Source organism: Salvelinus namaycush, chromosome 14 (genome assembly GCF_016432855.1).
Source record: "Salvelinus namaycush isolate Seneca chromosome 14, SaNama_1.0, whole genome shotgun sequence".
Lineage (NCBI taxonomy): Eukaryota > Metazoa > Chordata > Actinopteri > Salmoniformes > Salmonidae > Salvelinus > Salvelinus namaycush.
This window is the reverse complement of record NC_052320.1, coordinates 18,215,206-18,237,133: the sequence shown is the minus strand read 5'-3', so window position 1 is coordinate 18,237,133 and position 21,928 is coordinate 18,215,206. Positions and strand designations below refer to the sequence as shown.

The following is a 21,928-nucleotide window of genomic DNA, read 5'->3' as shown; positions in this document are numbered from 1 at the left end:
AGTAACATCTGACAAAAATATGTAAAGACACTGAAGCAGCAAACTTTGTGGGTATTAATATTTGTGTCATTCTCAAAACTTTTGTCCACGACTGTATGGGTGCGTGTGTGTGCATGTGTGTCTTCAATATAGAATCTGTAACATCTAATGCCACAAAGGGATGACTATGAACAGTCAGTGGGACAGCAGAAAGTTTGTTTGTATTCCTGTAACAATAACCTACTGTATGTAATGAAATACATGGGGTTCTGTTTCTGAAATGTATCCCTGACAATGCAGTTATATCCACTTTGCAACTCATGTTTTTTTTTAACCTGTGCTGCAGCATAGGGAAACTTTTTAACAACTGAATTTACAACCTTGCCGGAGGACAAACTAGTTTGTTATCTAGGACAAATGAGTGTACTATTTTAAGAACCTAGTTTGCTAGGTTTCTCACGTTTGCTAGTAAATAGTAAGTGAAAGCAAGACTTGGAAGTGTGGTAACCATACAAATAAAATGTATGGTATAACTTCATTGTGGTAACGTACTACTACTCTTTTAGGGATGACAATGGCACAGAGGTGGTGAAGCCCCTCTCCATGGACGAGCTGCTCCTGCTGGTCATGACGAGGGTGAGGTTTTCCATTCACGCAACACGGACCATCTCAGCCATATAGCCATGGATGGCCAACCTGACTCTAGTTTTACCCTGAATCAGTAGCCAAATAGTGTCCACAATAGATCCCTGGTAGTCTGACCTCATCCCTGGTAATCTGACCTCATCCCTGGTAGCTTGACCTCATCCCTGGTAGCGTGACCTCATCCCTGGTAGTTTGACCTCATCCCTGGTAATCTGACCTCATCCCTGGTAGTTTGACCTCATCCCTGGTAGCTTGACGTCATTCCTGGTAATCTGACATTCCTGGTAGTGTGACTTCATCCCTGGTAGCTTGACCTCATCCCTGGTAGCTTGACATCGTCCCTGTTAGTTTGACATCGTCCATGGTAGTCTGACCTCATCCCTGGTAATCTGACCTCATCCCTGGTAGTTTGACCTCATCCCTGGTAGTGTGACCTCATCCCTGGTAGCTTGACGTCATCCCTGGTAGTGTGACATCGTCCCTGGTAGTGTGACATCGTCCCTGTTAGTTTGACATCGTCCATGGTAGTCTGACCTCATCCATTGTAATCTAACCTCATCCCTGGTAGTTTGACCTCATCCCTGGTAGTTTGACCTCATCCCTGGTAGTTTGACCTCATCCCTGGTAGTTTGACCTCATCCCTGGTAGTTTGACCTCATCCCTGGTAGTTTGACGTCATTCCTGGTAGTTTGACATCCCTGGTAGCGTGACCTCATCCCTGGTAGTTTGACGTCATTCCTGGTAATTTGACATCCCTGGTAGTGTGACCTCATCCCTGGTAGTGTGACCTCATCCCTGGTAGCTTGACCTCGTCCCTGTTAGTTTGACCTCGTCCATTGTAATCTGACCTCATTCCTGGTAATCTGACCTCATCCCTGGTAATCTGACCTCATCCCTGGTAGTGTGAACTCATCCCTGGTAGCTGCAAATGGGGGATGACATCCCTGCTTTCATAAGCCATTAATTGATCTGTTACTTTTATAACACTGCAAACCATTAGTTGCAACATTTTATTGAAGTCTTCATTATTTGTTAATCAAATTAAATATTCTGTGGTGTAAGTATTTAAAGATGTAAAATAAAATTCATTATCTGAATAAGTGTGTCAGCCTCTCCACTAATCAAAATCAAATAAAAATGGCAAAGGTCCATAAAGATGTAGAACTTCAGATAGATAGTTTGCATAGATAGTGTAGATGTGTCAAATTTTTCAAAAATGCTTTCAAGGGGGCCTTGACTCCAGTTCCATACAAGACATTAATGTTTCTCACATGAAAACAGCTGTTAACATGACAAACAGTACATACAGATTTGACCAGAATTGTCAAAACAAAATAATCCAGAAGCAACAGGATTTGAAGGTTTAGTCGATGTTGCGTCATCGTGGTTAGGCTATTAACTGGCCAAATCCGCAAATCATCACATTTTATTAAAGAATGTAATTTTCATGGAATGTGCCCTAAGTTACCAGTGGCAGTCAGTGCCGTTTAGGATGAGGGAGGACAAATTTTTTTCATGAGCATGGCCTTATTTCTATTACAACATATTGGATGACTCTCATTCATATTCCATTCACCCAGTTCAATGTAACAGCGATAGGTTTAGGCTACTACATGATACTCAAATTTTCCAGATACCCATCATGAGGTTGCTACAACCTAGCCAATGAATGAAAGTTTACAACGTACTGTAGGTGTCCACAGGTCGAGAGACAAATTTGAGGTGACAGACAGTGACACATGGACAGACAGTGACATTCAATACCGCCTTGCACACTCTTGCCTGCATCTAGCTGATATAGGGTGTAATCATTAGTCCAACAGTTGGAAACAAGAGTTTCTATTGGACAAATTCAGGTATGTTAATCTGGTGCGTGATCTCTAATGTTAAGGAAGTCTCAAGTTTTTGGTCGCCTAAATTAGAATACCTCATGATAAATAGTATGGTCTGCAGTTTAACAAGAGAGTTTTAATGTACATTTTTCATAGCTGTGTATTTACCATCACAAACTGATGCTGGCACTAAGACCGCACTCAACGGGATGTATAGGGCCATAAGCAAACAAGAAAATGCACATTGAGGCAGCGTTTCTTGTCGACAATGATTTTAATGCAGGAAAACTGAAATCCGTTTTACCAAATTTTTACCAGCATGTCAACTGTGCAACTAGAGTTGACAAAACTCTAGAGAACCTTTACTCCACACACAAGGCCCTCCCTCACCCTCCCTTTGGCAAATCAGACCATAACCCTATCCTCCTGACTCCAAGCAAAAACTCAAACAGTAAGTACCAGTACCGCTTCATCGGACCACAATACAGAAGTGGTCAGACGCAGCGGATGCTAAACTACAGGACTGTTTCACTAGCACAGTCCTGAATATGTTCTGGGATTCATCCAATAACATTGGGTTTACCACATCAGTCACTGGCTTAGTAAGTGTATCGACGACGTCGTACCCTCAGTGACCATACGCACATAGCCCAACCAGAAGCCATGGATTACAGGCAACATCTGAACTGAGCTAAAGGCTAGAGCTTTGATGCCACACATACACCCACATGCTGATGCCATATATACACCCACATTCACCACATATGCTGCTGCTACTATCTATTCTGTTGCCTAGTCACTTTACCCCTACCTATATGTACATAGTTACCTCATTTACCTTGTACCCCTGCACATTAACTCAGTACTGGTACGCCATGTATATAGCCATGTTACTTTTACTCGTTATTGTTATTCATTATTCACTGTGTGTCACTATTCTTCCTGTTACTATTTCAATTATTATTATTTAAAAAAAAATCTTTATCTTAACTCTGCATTGTTCAGAAAAGTACCCATAAGAAAGCATTTTACTGTTAATCTACACATTGTTTATGAAGCATGTGACACGTTATTTTATTTTATACAATTATATATATCTCATATGACCACTTTTTCATGAATTTGATGACATAAGCTTGAAGCCCATTTAAAAACTGTACGGGAACAAGGAAGTAGGCGGGACTTTCATAGGGTATTACAGTCAAGACACTAGACCTAGCTTCAAATTATATACAGTAAAATTAAATATCCAGTTACTTCATCATTTTCATGTGCTGCCTGAGTGAGCTCTGTCATAATAATGTGTTGAAATATTTATACGTTTATGATTAAAATGATGTCCCTTCACTTCACCGATTCATGTAGCCCTCTAGTTCAAGTCAGTCCCACAGAGCACCATGTACTCCAGTCAAGGACACTCAGCCTCAAACTCCAGATTGTTGCTCAGTAGTCTCCTCTGGTCCCGAACGGATAAAAGATGCATCTCCACTCTATATGCGGCAAACACACACGTCACATTTCCCCCCCCATCCACATGAGTGTAATGTAAGGTTATTATGAATGATACTGCAACACTCAAAATGTGTCATGACTGGTTTTGTAACGGTTTTATGAATGCCTTATGTATACCCCCTTCAAGTAGAGTTGAGTGTTTTTACAGCAACCAAAACCATTCTGTGATTTTATTGAACCAGGTACTTCAACAGCGTGGATCCACAATGTGGATTTGATTGAATCGTAACAAAGATTTAGATAACTCAAATTCAATTTCATGCCACGACATCGATCTATGATTTACACAAAAGCCTAAGTCACAAGCACAGATCTCAAGTTAGGATTTTATTCGGCCCTCAGTGTTGACATTCACACAGGCTTCCAGCACTCACCACCATAGCAGAGATGAAGACTTCCCACCCATACCAAAGGCCACTGGGGCGCTGGGCTCTGCAGTGCTTGGTGGCATTCCCCATGAGGATGTCAAACACTCAAATCTCATGGCCGTTATACAACAGCTCCTCCTATAGGGACCAAGCAATCATTACATGATCAGAACCACTTGAAATTGCAGGATGTCATCTTTATGAACTAACATCAGAAAGTAGCCAAATACAGTTAATTCGGAAAGTATTCAAAACCCCTTTGTTTTTCCACATTTTATTACGTTACAAACTTATTCTAAAATTGATTAAATTGTGTTTTCTTTCTCAATCTATACACAATACCCTATAATTACAAAGGAAAAACAGTTTTAGAAATTTTTGCAAATGTATTAAAATACAAAAACTGAAATATCACACTTACACAAAGGGTCTGAATACATTGCACAGCTATTTTCAGAACTCTCCAGAGATGTTCGATCGGGTTCAATCTTGCTGAATCTTTCACACCCTAGATGCGAAAGACTCTAAATGGTAGTGGACAATGGTACTGGACCTGAAATTATTGGCTGTTTTTTGAAGTCTTTTAATGCTAAAATCAGTTCTTTAAAATCCATTTTCAAATGTTCCGAGCTAGGCCTCCTGATTTTGTTTGACCCCAGATGAACTACGGCAGTGTCAGCTCCCGGCATCTGTGGTAGAACAGTCGGAAGCAGCCTTGTTATGTCCTGTAATCGTGCTCCTGGGTAGAACAGTCAGAAACAGCCTTGTTATGTCCTGTACTTGTACTCCTGGGTAGAACAGTCGGAAGCAGCCTTGTTATGTCCTGTACTCGTGCTCCTGGGTAGCACAGGGGTTTTGCCTTGGGGACCGAGATGTTTCTCACCATAGAGCTGCATATGATGACAGTTGGTGATGTTGAATGGGCCAGTCTCTCAGGCAGCCTCACTGTCTGGTGAGGCTGGGAGCTCTGAGGATCTGAACACAAGGTAGAAGCCACCAGAGAGGGAGACAGAACCGAGGACGAAGACGCAGGTCCTCCGGATCCGATCTTGATTGGGAAGCCACCAAGGACAAAGGCGCCGGAACCTCTGGATCCAGGGCGGCAAAGCTGTTTCTGGCCTGTGTCAGTTCCGGGCTCAACATCTCCATGGAGACCTCCGTTGCCAGAAGATGCCTTTTTCGACTTCTATGGCGAGTGACGTACCTCCATGGCTGGTTGGTTGGGTCGAGAACAGCTCCGTTCTCCAGGGAATGGGGAGACCCCTTCGGGGAAGGAACGCTGCCTAGTACCGGCCAGTCGGCTGTGGAGAGCCGACACGGCGGCGAAACTTCTACCAGACCAGAGTCCGGCTACAGGGGTGGAAGAAAAATAAAAAGTAGGTGGGCGTGGGTTCCCCAGTAGCTTATGTAGGTTTGCTACTTGCTTGCTAAGAGTAGCTACTTCGCGCCGTAGTCCTCCGCAAGCAAGCAGTTGCTACATTGAAAGTCAGCGCGGTCCACATTGTCCTGGAACAGAGCAAAATAAACACAGCCCCTGCAACGTTGGAAATGTTCAATAGAGGCCGCCGAGCCAGCTAGGCTAGCTGGGTTTTCGCGTCTCTGCCCCTATAGGATCAGGATCCCGGGACAGATAGCAACGCTCACAGCAATTTAGCCCAACAGAGCCGCAGGATTCAAAATATAAGTATATAAAAACACTGTCAGCTTTTAAACCGAGGTCTTTAGTTCAGGTTTTGGCGTTCGACAACGTTCAACAACAATAAACATACGTTGCGCTCTGATGACGTAGTGGCTTTTATGTGCCTTTTACTGAGGAGTGGCTTCCATCTGGCCACTCTATCATAAAGGCCTGATTGGTAGAGTGCTGTTGAGATGGTTGTCCTTCTGGAAGGTTCTCCCATCTCCACAGAGGAACTCTGCAGCTCTGTCAGAGTGACCATCTGGTTCTTGATCACCTCCCTGACCAAGGCCCTTCTCCCCCGATTACCCAGTCTGGCCGGGCGGTCAGCCCTAGGAAGAGTCTTGGTGGTTCCAAACTTCTTCCGTTTAAGAATGATGGAGGCCACTGTGTTCTTGGGGACCCTCAATGCTGCAGAACGTTTTTGGTACCCTTCCCTAGATCTTTGCCTTGACACACACCTGTCTCAGAGCTTTACGGACAATTCCTTCCACCTCATGGCTTGGTTTTTGCTCTGACATGCACTATCAACTGTGGGACCTTACATAGAGATGTGTGTGCCTTTCCAAATCATGTCCAAACAATTGAATTTCAACACAGGTGGACTCCAATCAAGTTGTAGAAATATCTCAAGGATGATCAATGGAAACAGGATGCACCTGAGCTCAATTTCACATTTCATAGCAAAGGGTCTGAATACTTATGTAAATAAGGTATTTCAGTTTTTATTATTACAATTTCTAAAACCTGTTTTCGCTTTGTCATTATGGGGTATTGTTTGTAGATTGATGAGGGGAAAAAATATTTAATCCATTTTAGAATAAGGCTGTAACTATTAAGACTGTAAAAAGTGGAGGGGTCTGAATACTTTCCGAATGCACTTTACATCCAGCTTTAGCTTTACTGGTACTGCAAATACAGATGATTATTTATAAGGATAAATATTCCGGAGAAAGTTCATAAACCATGACACAGAAATTCAGGTTACGTCAATAAACTATTGCAGTTGGTGTGTGTCCAATCCAATTTCTTTCTATTAAATCCAAAAGTGGGAATCAAATGTAAAGCATGGACATCAGCTGCCTCGGGAGAGTTGGATGTAAGGCTGGAAAACTGGGGCTGTGGTTGTGGGACTGTGATGCAATGCTTTGTCAGTCATGTTTTCCCAGAATGAGAATGACTAGAAGTTAGTTAGTTACAGTCGGTTCTCAGTCTTACTGGGGAGTGTCTGTTCTCCAACAGTATCTGTGGTTTACTGTTACGCTGACAGTGACTCTGTGTAAAGTTGTCTCAGCTTTTGCTGTCATGTTTTTTTTACTGCTCTATATTTTCCCTAGTCAGAGTCCAAATAGTTGTGAAATCAGTGATTCCAGTATATTAGTAACTAAATTAAATGTATATAGTATTTGAGTGGGTACAGGAATATGTTATGTGGATGGTAATATAGTATGTTAAAATACAGTAACATGCTCTGTGTGTATGTAACCATGGGCGACTGACTGTCTGAAAGTGGGGGTGCGAAAGCCTGGGAGGGGGTCCGAGGTGCGGGAAGGATCTGGGGGACCTCCCCCTTAAAATGTTTGCATTTTTAAAACCATTTTCATCCAATTCTACTGTATTTCTTAACAGGGGTAATCCATATTTATGAACAGAACACAACTATGTTTCTTAGGTTTTGCCACAATAAATTATATTGAAAAAGTGTTTTATGACTAGATTACTAATCTACTCCATTCCCTGAAAATCCCACCCCCAATAATTAATTGACAGGTCTGAAACCCTACCAACCCTGTGACTCAAACATCCCTCCAACTTCCCTGAAAATCCCACCCATAGATATTGACTGGTCTTTTTGTCACAAATAATGTAATCACAATAATATAGTACAATTACAAATGTGAACTTTGATTTATCTTTTAACAATTTTCTTTCTCAATATGACAGTGTTATCTGGAAGGGCATTTAACAAGAACTATCAACTTGAAAATGCAAACTTGAGTTTTGCATTTCAATGTGGTAAATGATTATGTTCATTGGGCGGCAGGTAGCCTAGCGGTTAGTAGCGTTGGGCCAGTAACTGAAAGGTCGCTGGTTCAGATCCACGAGCCAACTAGTAGAAAAATCGGCAAATGTGCCTTTGAGCAAGGCACTTAACCCTAATTGCTCCAGGGTTGCCGTTGATAATGGCTGATTCCTGGCTCTGAGTCTCAGGGGGAGTGGGATATGCAAAAAACGAATTTCCAAATCACACATGCACTTATACATGTGTGAAATAGGACAATTGTAAGCACCAACCTGATTATTTTACGTTCACATAACAATAATATTGCAAACGTATTATTAATTTATCACAGCTGATTATCAAATTAGCATTTTTTGGGCAGATATATACATTATAAACATAAATTGCGTCCTCAAATCTTAAACAGAAAGAATAAAATGTAGCTCTATTAATATGGGTTATATTTGAACAGTTTGGGCTAGAGCAGTGGTTCCCAACCATTTCTTTCATAAAGGCTACTTCATACAAAACAAAATTTGCAAGCTACTCATATACAGCCTGCATATTTTGTTATTGTGCAGGCCTAATTTCATGAATAGAAACAAAAAACAGCACTACATACATAATGTAATTGCTTTTTTGGTTCTTAAAACCACACATTTCATTATACTGTAACCTACCTTGGGAATTTTGCCTATTTAAGATGATAAAATAAAAGGGTTTTACATTTGAACAAATCTGTAGCCTGCAGTTACATGACTAGACTATTATCACTTATTTTCTGACAATTTTTTTGTCATTTTGAACAACAACCACAGTAAGTGAAGAAACAGATTAATCATGAAAAGTATGACAATTAACAAAAATGTATTCTCAGCAAGCACACGAATTGATCGTTCCGCTTTTCCTCCAACGTGGACTTTTTTTGGCACCATTGTTCGAAGCACTGTCACTATGATTTTTTTATTTTTTATTAACTTGTTGTTTCAGCAACATACATAATTGATGCAAAGATGGTAAAAATGGCTTATTTTGTCGATATTACTTACCAAGCCAAGCAGAGCAGTTTGTTTTAACAAGATACAAATTATCCAACATTTGAAATATATATTTTTATAGACCAAAGTACTAGCTCTTACACCATTTAAAGGAACAACCTCCTATTATTATAATTTTTTTCATGAAATGCAACAAACTGGATTTATGACAAGTCCATATTTTGGCAAGAACAGCTCAAATAAGCAAAGAGAAACGACAATCCATCATTACTTTAAGAAATGAAGGTCAGTCAATGCGTAAAGTTTCAATAACTTTGAAAGTTTCTTCAAGTGCAGTCGCAAAAACCATCAAGTGCTATGATGAAACTGTCTCTCATGAGGACCGCCACAGGAAAGGAAGACCCAGAGTTCCCTCTGCTGCAGAGGATATGTTCATTAGAGTTACCAGCCTCAGAAATTGCAGCCCAAATAAATGCTGTTCAGAGGAGACTGCGTGAATCAGGCCTTCATGGTCGAATTGCTGCCAAGAAACCACCACTAAAGGACACCAATAATAAGAAGAGACTTGCTTAGGCCAAGAAACACAAGCAATGGACATTAGACCGGGGTAAATCTGTCCTTTGGTCTGATGAGTCCAAATTTGAGATTATTGGTTCCAACCGCCGTGTCTTTGTGAGACGCAGAGTAGGTGAACAGATGATCTCCACATGTGTGGTTCCCACCGTGACGCCCACCGTGACGCATGGATGAGGAGGTGTGATGGTGTGGGGGTGCTTTGCTGGTGACACTTTCAGTGATTTATTTAGAATTCAAGACACACTTAACCAGCATGGCTACCACAGCATTCTGCAGCGATACATTCTGCTGCGATGGTTTGCACATAGTGGGACTATCATTTGTTTTTCAACAGGACAATGACCCAACACACCTACAGGCTGTGTAAGGTCTATTTGACCAAGAGGGAGAGTGATGGAGTGCTGCATCAGATGATCTGGCCTCCACAATCACCTGACTTCAACCCAATTGACATGGTTTGGGATGAGTTGGACCGCAGAGTGAAGATAAAGAGTGAAGGAAAAGCAGCCAACAAGTGCTTAGTATATGTGGGAACTCTTTCAAGACTGTTGGAAAAGCATTCCAGGTGAAGCTGGTTGAGAGAATGCCAAGAGTGTGCAAAGCTGTCACCAAGGCAAAGGGTGGCTGCTTTGACGAATCTAAAACGAAAAATATATTTAGATTTGTTTAACACTTTTTTTCATTCCTACATGATTTCATGTGTTCTTTCAGTTTTGATGTCTTCTCTATTATTCTACAATGCAGAAAATAGTAAAAATTAAGAAAAACCCTTGAATGAGTAGGTGTGTCCAAACTTTTCACTGGTACTGAATATCAGCTAAGCTTGTGGGGCTGTGTGCGGGGAACCTATATATGCAATTACAGTTGTCACCACTTCAGGGCCTGTATTCTTGTTCCATGGCATGCCAAGTTGAATGGCTGGAACCAGGTTACCGAGATCTACCGCCCAAAACCACTCCCTTTTCCTGGGATAAATAACTGTGAAAACCAGTTAATTATAATAAATGATTTATAAACGTCCCCTTTTCAGGATCGTCTTTCAAAGATAATTCGTAACAATCCAAATAACTTCACAGATCTTCATTGTGAAGGGTTTAAACACTGTTTCCCATGCTTGTTCAATGAACCATAAACAATTAATGAACATGCACCTGTGGAATGGTCATTCAGACACGAACAGCTTGCAGACGGTAGGCAATTAAGGACACAATTATGAAAACTTAGGACACTAAAGAGGCCTTTCTACTGACTCTGAAAAACACCAAAAGAAAGATGCCCAGGGTCCCTGCCATCTGCGTGAATGTGCCTTAGGCATGCTGCAAGGAGGCATGAGGACTGCAGATGTGGCCAGGGCAATAAATTGCAATGGCCATACTGTGAGACGCCTAAGACAGCGCCACAGGGAGACAGGACAGACAGCTGATCATCCTCGCAGTGGCAGACCACGTGTAACAACACCTGCACAGGATCGGTACATCCGAACATCACACCTGCGGGACAGGCACAGGATGGCAACAACAACTGCCCGAGTTACACCAGGAACGCACAATCCCTCTATCAGTGCTCAGACTGTCCGCAATAGGCTGAGAGAGCCTGGACCGAGGGCTTGTAGGCCTGTTGTAAGGCAGGTCCTCACCAGACATCACGGGCAACAACGTTGCCTATGGGCACAAACCCAGTCGCTGGACCAGACAGGACTGGCAAAAAGTGCTCTTCACAGACGAGTCGCGGTTTTGTCTCACCAGGGGTGATGGTCAGATTTGAGTTTATCGTTGAAGGAATGAGTGTTACACCGAGGCCTGTACTCTGGAGTGGGATCGATTTGGAGGTGAAGGGCCCGTCATGGTCTGGGGCGGTGTGTCACATCATCATCGGACTGAGCTTGTTGTCATTGCAGGCAATCTCAACTCTGTGCATTACAGGGAAGACATCCTCCTCCCTCATGTGGTACCCTTCCTGCAGGCTCATCCTGACATGACCCTCCAGCATGACAATGCCACCAGCCATTCGGCTCGTTCTGTGCATGATTTCCTGCAAGACAGGAATGTCAGTGTTCTGCCATAGCCAGCGACGAGCCCGGATCTCAATCCCATTGAGCACGTTTGGGACCTGTTGGATCGGAGGGTGAGGGCTAGGGCCATTCCCCCCAGAAATGTCTGGGAACTTGCAGGTGCCTTGGTGGAAGAGTGGGGTAACATCTCACAGCAAGAACGGGCAAATCTGGTGCAGTCCATGAGGAGGAGATGCACTGCAGTACTTAATGCAGCTGGTGGCCACACCAGATACTGACTGTTACTTTTGATTTTGACCCCCCCTTTGTTCAGGGACACATTATTCCATTTCTGTTAGTCACATGTCTGTGGAACTTGTTCAGTTTATGTCTCAGTTGTTGAATCCTGTTGTGTTCATACAAATATTTACACGTTAAGTTTGCTGAAAATAAATGCAGTTGACAGTGAGAGGACATTTCTTTTTTTGCTGAGTTTATGAGCAGCATGGCGTGGAATGGAACTGTTAAATTATATGCAATGTCTAAATCTGGCTTCTCTATGGTCTTTGCATGATGGATCAACTCGCAGGGTGGGGACAGACAGCCCATCTCAGTACCGAGCGCAGTTCACAATGCATGTAGACCTGTCATCTCATCATGGTAACTTTGTTTTCTTGTGATAGGTATGCCTACATTTGCTGCAGCATAGCCTATGTATGTTACAGTAATATAAAGACAGAATGCGCTTCTAATTTACCCATCTCCATCTGGCTTTGTTTTTTTAATTGTAAAGGTTATTATATTTTTAATTGCAGCTCCAGAGTATTAAAACAGCCTTTCACTTGAATATCATTGCTTTAAATCAGTGAACGTGTGAGAAAACTTGTCATTATGGGGTATTGTGTGTAGATTGCTGAGGAATTGTATTTATTTAATCCATTTTAGAATAAGACTAACGTAATAAAATGTGGGAAAAGTCAAGGGGTCTGAATACTTTCCGAAGGTACTGTAGTTGTACCACATCCTTTCTGATGATATGAGTAGACTACACACCTCATGCTCTTTGCGGAAGTGACAGAGATCCAAGATATGAAACTTAAATACCTATGCAGAACAATATTTTTTTTTTTACTAGGGCTGTCAGTCAATCAAATAAATTATTATTATTACTAAGTCTTGCATAGTTTGTTTTGTGTCTACGTTACATTGAAATTTCCTAACATTGCATTGATTTGATCACAATTCCACAGTAGAGCCAAACGTTGATAGTGTTAACTAAAGGGGAAACTAAAATAAGATGAGTGAAGTTTCTCATCTACATCTACTATATCTACTATTTGATGCTACAGTGTCAAAAAGGAGAATGACACTCATGTTAACATTTAGAATCTATGAGAAATTGTTATGTCATGCTTATGGCAATATGACACTGGTTATGAAGTATAGTTCAAATGAGATGCTACCAAATAATGGAGGGAAAGAATGGGTGTGGGCTGACATTGACTTAACACTCACCAGCAAACACATTTTCATCTGCTACTCTGTGTTGCTTCTGAAGTTCCTCTCGTGCAAATTTCCTGGGATCAGCCACTCCAACGACCTACTATGAATTTGAGTAATCACTGTTGCCATTATCATCACTTTTACGTGAAACCTTAGTCAAGACCGAATAGCTGGTAGCACACTTCAGTTCTGATGGAAAGAAGTTGTGAATGACTTAGTGGGAAATCCTATATCTTACCAAGATCAGACGGTCAACTCATTTACATTCTTTCAGTCAGTATTGACAAGATCAGATGTGGAGAGCGGTTGGGGAGTCTTACACTCATGCGTTGATGGAGGCAAAGTGTGAGTACGTCTCCCCACGGTTCCCAGCTCCCACCACAATGCCATCCACAGGTGATGCCATGATGACTGTATGGTTACGTCTCCGATTTTGGTGGCCTCTCCCCGGAAATGTCCCCGATTAGCACTCGGAAAGAAAAAATAAAGTTCAATTGAGGTTGATATTTCAATAATCAAAAGCTGTATCGAATCCAATTTGCAGGTTAAAAGGATGTCTATCCCGGGACCGCTGGTAAACACTCCTTTGCTTGGCTGCAGACCTATGAGAATACATTGTAACCACCACATGAACAACCATTCCCATGACCGTAAAAGCATCTAACAGCATATTGGTAACCAAACTTGGGTGATTAAAACATGACTAAAGTAATCAATTTCTGTGTTATAATTAATAAAAGTAGTCTAATTTAAAGCCGAAAATGTATAGTTAAATGCCCTTTTCCCCCACAGCTAAAACAGATACAAGAAATAAAAGGTGACATTCTGTACTGTCAAATAAAACATTTAATCTTAAATCCAAAATGCAGGAGTAGACAAATTAAAGTAACGAGTAAAGTGTCGAGTGAAAATCTCACTTTTTAAAAGTCATATTGATGATGTCATCCTCGTGAAGAGGATAAGATGGCCAATCAGCAGTATACCCACGTTAATAACTTTAATGACCGCTATATGCACACACCATTCTGTTGTTGGGGTATTCCCACATCATTCCAACACAGAACAGCTGCTATTAAACATACTTAATTACCTTATTTTTTTAAAGGAAAACTATTTCACTTATTGTAATTCATTGGTCACATTTCATAGAAATCTGGAAACACTGGACAGTTACTTTAAAACATTTAGCTTCACTGTCCAAATAAATACTTACGGGAGTGCAATTTGTTTCCCTTTTACTGACAATATATAGTGACGGTCACATGATCATAGAAAAAAACACTAGTAGTATGCTAAAGGTATAAACAGGGATACATTTCAGCAACAAAAACACAACGAACATCAATCATCCCAGAGAAATCTTTGACTGCGTCTATAAATTGCAAAAATCAGATAACTATAGATTAGGATCTTTCTTCTAGAAACAATTGCATACAATAAGCTACAGTAGATCAACTGATAACCTACATTGGCCAGAGGTGGCAGAGAAATGTATGCATCATCTCTGCTTTGACCACTTAAAAAAATATGGTCTTTGATATGACGTCGTCTTCAAAATGGTGTCATGTCCGCAAAAAAAACAAAAACACTTCCCCATCACGGAATTTTGATTGAATAAAAGTCCCTCACATAATAGAAGTGTCAACAACCTGTATTTATGTGAAAGAAAATGTATCTAAACATTAACAATGCTTGACATTTGTTCATATAAGACATTTACATTATTTGACCATGAAACATGTTTTAAATGTAAAGAATAATATTTCTGTATACAGCACATAGGCTACTAGCACTGTACAGGAAAAACAGTTGTGACTCCATAAAACCATTGTCCAGTCTACTCACTAGAGGAGCTAGAATACAAAACAGGTACATTTGAACAAAGCAAGTGTTGCTGGACTTTTACTGTGGTCAAAGAGCTTAAAGTGGGGTGCCCGGACACTATAGGGTACAAATATAGCACTGTACAGGAAAAACAATCCATTGTGTGTGTGTCCATAAAAACATGGTCCAGTCTACCCAGTAGTCCCTAGAATACAAAACAGATTAGTTTGAACAAAAAGCTAGGTCATAGGAAGCTTTATGTCAACCTTTGAACAGTGAGACACATCCCAGCAAACATGCTCACATTGGCATGATAGAAAGGTCTGGAACCCTGTGTTGGGCTTGGTGTGGGCTAGCCCGTGCCCACATGTGGCCAATGGGATATCAGCACCATGGACAGCTACCGTTTCAGAATGTAATGTTGTAAGCCTATCTTCGATTATGTGGCCCAAAAACACATTGTGATTTCATATTTTAGTCTATTAAATGAAGACAGTCTCTCAGGGACTGCCAGGGAATGATGGCCGATATACTGCACAAATGCTTCAGTTGCAGATACAGGTGCTGCTCATGTCACAATTTATACCGGTGAGCCAAGGAGTTTCGTTTGGAACTGCATGAGAGGAGTTTCAAGTTTCAATGTCACATGCACAAGTACAGTGAAACACACACCTTGCGAGAGGAAGTGAGGGGGGGGGCTTGGTTGGGGAGGAGAGAGAAACTGCATGGGAGTAGAAGCAGATACTGTAAGTATTGGCAGTGGCTAAGTAGGTGTAAGGCCCTGCGGTGTTCTGTTCCACAACACAATCGACACGAGCATCACTATGACGAGTACATGGGGGAATATTCATTCAGAAGGCAGATTATTACCTACAGCAGGTTTTCAAATTCCCTACTACAAATAGATACATGTTAAATGAAAAGACAATTAAGCTCTGCATCCTAATATATTACAGATGTTTCAACACATCTGTAAGTTAAACATATTGGTCTGAGAATAAAGCTGTCATCAGACAAAAATATAGTAGATTTTTTTGGGCCGTCTTAACTAAAACTTCTATAGTAAAGGTGACCAATTTTAAAGGAAACTACTGCCATCAGCACTGTGTTGAAAATCAAATAGAGGAAATAGAAAGAATATGGGGACTAATGGTTGCACAAGAGCCTCCTCAGCTCTTGACATGCAAAGTTGAAAGACCATAAATAAAAATGTAAAATATTCATAATCATAGGAATGATATGAAATCTTGGCATACTTAACTCCATATTTGAGCTCTATAGAATGATAAATTACATTGAGACAATGGTAGAAATAATGGATGCGGACCTATGATGATCATACTTGAGTCCTGCTACCATCTAGAGCGCATAAAGAACACAGCAGCACACAAGGAATACTATTTTCTGACAATAAACACTGTAAATTCATGCTCATGCTGCATTATAGATGAAGAGAAACAGATCACTCTGTGACTAAGTTTAACATCCATTGTAATTTCATAAGCAGTAAATAGACAACACCAACAGTAGCTTTGGGATGCTTGTCATATGGTGAGAAAGTCCTCAATGTGATTACGTGAAATACATTAGAGAAGTTAAAACTTAATTTACAAAACTGTCTTTATTTTACTAATATATCAAATTTACAGATTAACAATGCTTATAAAAACACTACATGGATGAAATGTCAGTACGTTTCTACAGCATAGTCACTATTTTCCTTTATCCACCCAGGAAAAGAAGTTACAGCGAGCCTCAGGATTGGATGCATGACCCTGAGGGCGGTTACACACAAAGAACTGCTTGCCCATGTTTGGACCTGCCTTCTTGACTGTGCGGAGTACACAGGGTTCCCCATGAGACTTACAGGGGGGCGGTGGGGGTGGCCCACGCAGGACCGTCTTCCAGAACCCACCCAGTGAAGCCCCCTTCCTGAGACATGGGGGGTCTACAGTAGCCTCTGAAGCCAGGGCTGCATCCTTCCCCTGGTTTTGATTATTGACACCCTGTATGTTGCTGCCCGGTTCATGGACATTGTCTCCCATACAGACACCCTGGGGATCTTCTGTGCGCGTGCCTGGAATTGAAGGGACATCTTGTCCTGCAGAATGTCCTCCCTTGAAGGTATGTGGTTGTGATGGGGTCACTTCATTTCTCTCTTCTCCCCTCTCACACTGACTCACAGGGTCTTCCCTGGTTGGGGCCACAGGCATGGATTTGGGCTTGAAAAAGGCTAGGAGGTTGCCCTGGGGCTTTGGGGTAGCAGCCTTCAGTGTCATAATCTTTTTGCTCTTTGGGACACCAGATTCCACTGCCAACTTCCGTTTCTTTCCAGTGGAGCTGGTCCCTGCTGATCCCAGTGGATTCAGGTTCTCTCGGGTCTCCCCAGTCTCCTGAGATCCTGATAGTGGGTCCCTGCAGGCCTCTCTGGCAGGTTGTTGTTGGTCCATCTTGACGAGGAAGCGTGAGAGTTTCTGCTGCCTGCCAGCGAACTCTGGTAGGTTGCGGGTACAGAAGGGAGGCAGCTTGGAGCTGGACAGGAGGGGGCAGCACAGTTTCCCCCAGACAGGGCAGTGATCAGACCCCTCCACCTCTGGCATGATGTCTGCTGCCACAAACCCCATTTTAACCAAGGGATGGTCTGCGAAGATGTAGTCGATACGTGTGCCATAGTTGGTCTGCCTGGCTCCAGTCATAGTGTTCCAACAGGTGAAGGCCTTGGAGCGTGTTGGGTGAAAATGGCGGAAGGTGTCCACAAACTTGCCGCTGCTGAGGGGTTTTGATGAGGTATTCTCAGACTCTTCCTCATCGTTTTTTCCATACTCCTTTCCTTCACTGTCATCAACCAGTAAACCGTTTAGCCATTTCCTGCCGGGGTGATCATCAAAATCATCCTAATAAAAGTAAACAGATAGGAGTAACAATATGTCAGCTATTAATAAATTGTCGGGGGGCTAGGGTCAGTCTGTTATATCTGGAGTATTTCTCCTGTCTTATCCGGTGTCCTGTGTGAATTTAAGTATGCTCTCTCTAATTCTCTCTTTCTCTCTCGGAGGACCTGAGCCCTAGGACCATGCCTCAGGACTACCTGGCATGATGACTCCTTGTTGTCCCCAGTCCACCTGGCCGTGCTGCTGCTCCAGTTTCAACTGTTCTGCCTGTGGCTATGGAATCCTGACCTGTTCACTGTGATTACTATTATTTGACCATGCTGGTCATTTATGAACAATTGAACATCTTGGCCATGTTCTGTTATAATCTCCACCCGGCACAGCCAGAAGAGGACTGGCCACCCCTCATAGCCTGGTTCCTCTCTAAGTTTCGGCCTTTCTAGGGAGTTTTTCCAAGCCACCGTGATTCTACACCTGCATTGCTCGCTGTTTGGGGTTTTAGGCTGTGTTTCTGTACAGCACTTTGATATATCAGCTGATGTAAGAAGAGCTATATAAATTCATTTGATTTGATTTAATAAACAGATGTCAAAACTCAAAAGTAAATATGATTATGTCTGAATGAGGACATCAAACCTATCACCTGAAAGAATTCTGATTACTTCACTTACTATGTAATCTGGGTCACAGTGATCTATGGGCCGGTGGGATGTATTCACATCTCCCAAGATGATTACACGGCTGGGTGGACGAGTCAGAGAAAACAAAGAGAAATTAGACTTCCAATAAAATGCATTGAACAAATCTCATATCAGTTTGTCCCCTATTATGATACCCACCCAACCCCTCCTGCATATAGCCCACTCACCTCCCAGCTTCCAAAATTGCTTCAGCCCGACATTGAAGCAGCTTGTAGAACTGCAGTTTGAAATTTTTACGTTCAGGCTTTTCTGGGTCAGCTCGTGGGCAGTATACATTGATAACCGTAACTGTTTCAGGTGTGTCTTCACACCTGTGAAAAAGCAAGTGGGCACACAAAGAAACACTCAGATCATTGGGGAAACACAATGGCTTTTCAGTGCCACAACAAGTTAACAATTGATACATTCCATGACATTCATTCAGAAAACCTAAAGAATAGCATGGGACAAATCATGTGATAAAGGTCTATTTTTTTCCCTCCGTACATGACCCTGTGCTGTGTGAGAACAGCCCTTCCCTCGTTGTCCAGGAGCTGCAGCTCCTCACTGGAGAACTCTCTCAGGTCACCATAGCATCCAATGGTCCCCTCGTGGTTGGTGGTCAGCAAACCGGTCAAGCCCTCCTCTGCAGCAAATGGGGTGGCACTGTCTTTGCAGTAAGTAGCAACTCCTATTTAATAAACAGATTAGGGAGGTACATATTAATGTTGGAATGTGAAGGCGCAATAGGAGAAGATAGGACTCAAAACATCCTTTATTACGGAATACTATTTCTGTGGTTCATTCTTTTTTTAAATCGGGAATTTGTGATATTGGAACAATGCAATCCATGGGAACTAATTCAAACAGACCGGGGACACTGTTACAGGGGACCCAAGGGTCATTGTGTCTTGCTCTCTGATATAAAAGGGATTATGTGGCTATTTTGTTCAGATGAAAATGACTGAATCTGGGCTTGCGTGATCCTGAAGCTCAATACTTTGGAAAATTATGAATGGTCCCAACCTGAGTAGCCACTGCGTCCACGACTAAAGCTGAAATAGGAGTTATAACCTTCAACAATAGCAGTCCTCTCATCCAACAGGTCTCCTGTCACAGACAAACACAGGATGACAGAATCAGTAACGTAAACTCACCCTATTCCGTACAAATGTGCGTAACCGCGACATTCAAACGAGGCTACAAAGAAAACTAATGGGACTGTAGCGACTGTGTTGACTTTAAAATCGGGGGTGTGAACTAAGTTTCTATTCAAGCGTTGATCGACATGGTAATGGCTCTATAGTATTGGAGAAAAGTTGAAAAAAACGGACCCTCCGTTACATCTTGACGTGTCATGTCGTAACGTACAGCACGCATAAAGCAACTATTTCTGTCTTACAATCTCTCTCCACCAGGTGTAGCACTTCTCTCATCGTTTAAAAACAAGAAATGGACAGTGACGGGGTAAGGGGGGATACCTAGTCATTTCTTCAGTCATCATTGCATGTGATCATTATTCTCAAAGCCGCTGTTTACTTCTAAGATCACTTTAGCACCGCCCTAAAAACCCGATTCAAATTCGACACAAACCTTCAAATAGGTATGTAATGACACATTATATAAACTCTTTATAGTGTTTTATTTACATTTTAGAGGCGATAAGGTGATAAGTTGGACAGATCGAGTGAAAAAAGCAATTTTCCCACAGGACATCTGTCCTTCTCACTATCACGCATTAGTTTCGCTTCCCCACACGCCATTTAAAAAAAGACCCGACGGGGCTCATTGCCTGCTTGAATTATGCAGAAACGGGCAGTGTTTAGGTCATGTAATTGATTTTGTTGGAAAGGGGAGAAATTGTGCTTTACAATGGTATTGACATTACAGTTGACCTGGAAGTATTACGTTTTTGGGGCGCTAAAATAAGGGCAATTGTACGGACCAAGGCGATGTACGAGTTTACGTTAGATAGCCTAGCTGTAACATTGTCAGAGTTCAAAATGTAGCAGAGAATGTTACATGCACTGTACAATCACATTTACCATATAACTTATGTTACATTATCAAGTTAGCCCGAGTGCCAATCTGTTTGCCCTAGCATGCCTGCCAACTCCTTGTTACTCAACATATACTGTACTCTTCTGCGTAAAATTCTTACTTGTTACTTTTGTCTCTTGTACACATACGATGTCAGCATCCAGCGACTCAAGCGCCTTTTTAATTCCGCCCTTGAAAGTCCTTATGCCATTAATGTTCCAACTGACAATCTTCATGGCTTTACGACACTCGTGACCAACTTTTCACGTATTTTTTTACAATTTGCTTTACAAAAATTGTACTTGAAACGTGACGACTGGATAACACGGAAGTGACCCGGAAGTACGTCATCGAATAAGAACATTTTCGACAGAGTTTCTAAACCCAGAGGCACAAAATCGCTACACTTCCGGGAAAGCTTGCAAAACAAACCAAGCAGACCAGGCCGGGGTTTGAGACGTCAACGAGAGAAATGAACAATTCTTCCTTAGTTGTTCAATTTACTTGAAGTCTAAAAACACAACCTAGATAAAAGCCAATGTCTTTTAGATGTACTATGCAGAAATCACTCCACCATTACCTGGTTGCTAAAATTCAAGTAGTTCGGCCTAATTTCAGTTTGTGACAAAATAAGCAAGTATAAGTAAGGGTCAAACTCATTCCATGGAGGGCCAAGTGTGTGTGGGTTTTAGCTCCTCCCTTGGACTTGATTGATTAATTAAGGTCACTGATTAGTAAGGAACTCACCTCACCTGGTTGTCTAGGTCTTAATTGAAAGGACAAAACAAAAAAGAGCTGACACTAGGCCCTCCATGGAATGAGTTTGACACCCCTAGTGTAGAGAATCATTGTACCGTCTAAACCGCTGTGAAATATATTTTCCATAACCAAAAATCTTTTATTTTCAGCTATTTTAAGCTGGTGTACACAACTAAAAGTAAAAGATGTAACTGTAGACCCGATGACGTGTTTCTGCACATGAGATTAGCTAGCCAATGTCGCCATGACATCGCATACAAGTGTGATCTGGGATTTCTCTTGGAGAAGCAGTTTTTGCCTATCTTCATACTGTACTGTCTTTGGTCAAAGTACATCTGCATTGCTTGCTCTTTGTGGTTATATAAGCACTTTGTAACATTGCTGTATAAGCACTTCATAACATTGATTGATATGTGATAGAGCGGTCAGGAGGAGTTCTGTGGACCCTTCGTGTCCTGAAGTAATTTAGCCATTCATTGTAGTGATCACAATCTTTAGATGGTTTGGAACGTCAAACAGAGTGGCGTAGCGGTCTAAGGCACTGCATCTCAATGCTAGAGGTGTCACTACAGACCCTGGTTCGATTCCAGGCTGTATCACAACGGCCGTGATTGGGAGTCCCATAGGGCGGCGCACAATTGGCCCAGCGTA

The 21,928-nt window shown here is 41.9% G+C and overlaps 2 protein-coding genes across 2 annotated transcripts in view; both read right to left on the bottom strand.

Annotated features, from left to right (window-relative positions):
• Positions 1–5,123, bottom strand: part of LOC120059218 (sodium-coupled neutral amino acid transporter 3-like) — a 31,710-nt gene extending 26,587 nt beyond the window's left edge. The window contains exons 1-2 of the mRNA XM_039008093.1: positions 4,758–5,123; positions 4,343–4,474 (exon numbers count right to left, since the gene is read on the bottom strand). The gene's annotated coding sequence lies outside the window, so the exon portion shown is untranslated. The remainder of the gene's footprint in view (positions 1–4,342; positions 4,475–4,757) is intronic.
• An 11,386-nt stretch (positions 5,124–16,509) lies between these two features.
• Positions 16,510–20,852, bottom strand: apex2 (APEX nuclease (apurinic/apyrimidinic endonuclease) 2). The gene is made up of 6 exons (XM_039008092.1): positions 20,640–20,852; positions 19,505–19,588; positions 18,986–19,169; positions 18,667–18,810; positions 18,470–18,539; positions 16,510–17,801 (listed from the first exon to the last, which is right to left on the bottom strand). Exons 1-6 carry the CDS (start codon positions 20,752–20,754, stop codon positions 16,620–16,622), a joined length of 1,779 nt encoding a protein of 592 aa, XP_038864020.1. The 5' UTR covers positions 20,755–20,852; the 3' UTR covers positions 16,510–16,619.
• Positions 20,853–21,928: the final 1,076 nt, after the last annotated feature.